The 2,294-nt window shown below is 66.0% G+C and overlaps 1 protein-coding gene across 1 annotated transcript in view; it reads right to left on the bottom strand.

The window, feature by feature from the left end:
* CLCN2 (chloride channel, voltage-sensitive 2) overlaps nt 1-2,294 on the bottom strand; it is a 7,621-nt gene that overhangs the window by 3,698 nt on the left and 1,629 nt on the right. Inside the window, exons 6-12 of the mRNA XM_009883388.1 lie at nt 2,235-2,294; nt 1,506-1,631; nt 1,351-1,435; nt 1,144-1,245; nt 975-1,059; nt 742-897; nt 190-282 (exon numbers count right to left, since the gene is read on the bottom strand). The exon at nt 2,235-2,294 is cut by the window's right edge and continues 19 nt beyond it. Of these exons, the coding sequence (XP_009881690.1) occupies nt 190-282; nt 742-897; nt 975-1,059; nt 1,144-1,245; nt 1,351-1,435; nt 1,506-1,631; nt 2,235-2,294 (707 nt within the window). The remainder of the gene's footprint in view (nt 1-189; nt 283-741; nt 898-974; nt 1,060-1,143; nt 1,246-1,350; nt 1,436-1,505; nt 1,632-2,234) is intronic.

Genomic DNA, 2,294 nt, shown 5'->3' with positions numbered 1-2,294 from the left:
CCACCAGGCCCCCAAAGGCTGCCCCTGCCCACAGAGAGGGGCTGGGAGTGGGTGCGGGGGCTCTCCCGGCACCTGACCCAGCCTTGTGCCCTCTCCTCTGCCCCAGAGCTGCTGGGGAAGGGGACACATGGGGACACCCACGGGTTGCGCCAGTGTGGGCTGGCAGATGGCTCCCTCCTCCCGCCGTGCCCGCGTGGGGTACAGGCTCTCACCGATGACAAAGACAGGCAGGGAGGCTCCACAGGGCACTGGGATGGTGGTGGCCAGGGCTGACATCCAGAACTGCAAAGGGGACACAGGCACCCATTAGTTAACCCCCTCCCCAGCCCAGCCCTGCCTCCTGCCCCTGCGGTGCCCCACAGCCAGCTGCTGTGGAGCAGCACATGGGTACAGCACCATGTTGTGGGGCAGCCCCGCTCCTCCCAGGGGGCACCATGCCAACGCCTCCCCGGTGGCACCTGGGGGCACCCAGCCAGGACCTCCCTGATGGCACCTGGAGGCACTCTGCCAGCACCTCCCTGGGGCACCCCGCCAGCACCTCCTGCTGGCACTTTGGTGGCTCTTAGCCAAGTTCTCTTTGATGGCATGTTGGCGACATCCAACTCTGGGAGCAGCCACCCTATTGCCTCCTGGTGCCACCTTGCTGGCAACAATCTGCCACCTCTCTAGGGGCATCCCGGACCCCCTCCCCAGAGCCTCCTGGTGGCACTCTTTGGGCTTGCAGGGGCAGGAGGCACCCACCTTCATGAGGATGAAGACAACGAGGGTGACAAAGACATTCGAGCGGGGGTGGCGCCAGGCCTCCAGGATGCCCAAGTACTCAAACTCATCGCTGAGCCCCTGCTTGGCCCACGTCTGGTTGTCGAAGAGTGTCACCAGGGTGTCCTTCTGGGTAAGCTGGTGAGCAGTAGGGGTCAGATGGGCCTGGTGGTGGCCCCAGGGTGAGGACCAGTGTGCCACCCCATGGTGGGTACCTGGCCGGCCATGAACTGTCCGAAGCCAGGCGGGAAGGTCAGCGTGGAGATGAGCAGTGTCACCAGGGCAGGGAAGAGCAGACGCCTGGTGGGGTGGCAGAGGATGGGGGGTGACGCCGGTGCAGCACTGGCTTCACCGCCCGCGTGCCGGGGACCGCTGGGCACCTACTTCTTCATGAGGAAGCGGTTGATGGTCTTCTGGCGGCGCATGAACTGCACGATCTTGCGGTTGAGGTAGACGAAGAGCGCGCCCCCGAAGCCACTGGCGATCCTGGGTGGAGGCAAGAGGTGAGCACCCACATGTCCTGCTGCTGCCACCAGCACCGCCAGTGCCACCCCTGGGGCATGGGATGGGTGCCATGGTGGCCGCGCTCACCCGATGACAGCAAAGGCAGGCAGCTCCTGCAGGTCGAAGGGGAAGTCGAGGCGGAAGCGGGTCTTGAACAGCGCTGTGATCGTCTCTGGGGGGGCAATGGGGGTGAGCGGGGCTAGGCAGGGGGATCCCCATGTCCCCCACCCCATTGGAGGTACCTTCATCCTTGTTCCAGACGGCAAGGACACGGAAAATGAAGGCGCTGAAGGTGGCAGCGAAGAAGCCACGCCAGTAGTTGCGGACAGCGAAGAAGGTGGAGGTGACCTCGATGCTGAAGAGGACGCCTGGCACCGGGGAGAAGCGCACGAGGGAGGCGGCGAAACCCAGGCGGGCCTCCCATTGCCTGGCATGCGTCCCACCCCGAGCCCACGCTCGTGCACGGCCCACGGGGATCTGGCCAGCACCACGGACACGCTATGGGGGGGTTCAGGGGCTTCCCTGGCAAAGCACATGGCTGGTCCCCGGCTGGTGGCAGCGGGCTCGGTGGAACAGGAGTCAGCGCGAGCAAGAGGGTAGTGCGGGGACGTGAGCAACAGACATGGTGGGTGGCATTGGGGTGGGGGTGGGGACACGCACAGACGGACGGACAGATGGAGGGGGCAGCACAGCAGGCAGAGGGCAAGGAAAGAGTTAGACACATCACCAACCTACGGGCAGGGCTCAGCGGGGCCAGGAGCTCCCTGGAGCGCAGGGCAGCAAGGGAGAGGACGAGAGCAGATGTTACACCTCCAGGAGGACGGTGCCCGCTCCTCCCTTCCTCCTCCTCTCTGAGCGGCACTGCCCTCTCCCATGCCAGCCATCCTAGGGGTCCTGCTCACCCCGCTGGGTGGCACCCGGTGCTGAGGCGGGATGTGCATGGGGGTTCGGGGGGCCCGGGGTGACCCTACCTCCGATGGGGGCGGCGAAGCAGCAGCCGACACCGACGGCAAAGGCGCGCGCCCGCGAGT

Source organism: Charadrius vociferus, unplaced genomic scaffold (assembly GCF_000708025.1).
Source record: "Charadrius vociferus isolate BGI_N301 unplaced genomic scaffold, ASM70802v2 scaffold214, whole genome shotgun sequence".
Classification (NCBI taxonomy): domain Eukaryota; kingdom Metazoa; phylum Chordata; class Aves; order Charadriiformes; family Charadriidae; genus Charadrius; species Charadrius vociferus.
Note: the sequence above shows the minus strand (reverse complement) of the source record. Positions and strands in the feature narration are given on the sequence as shown.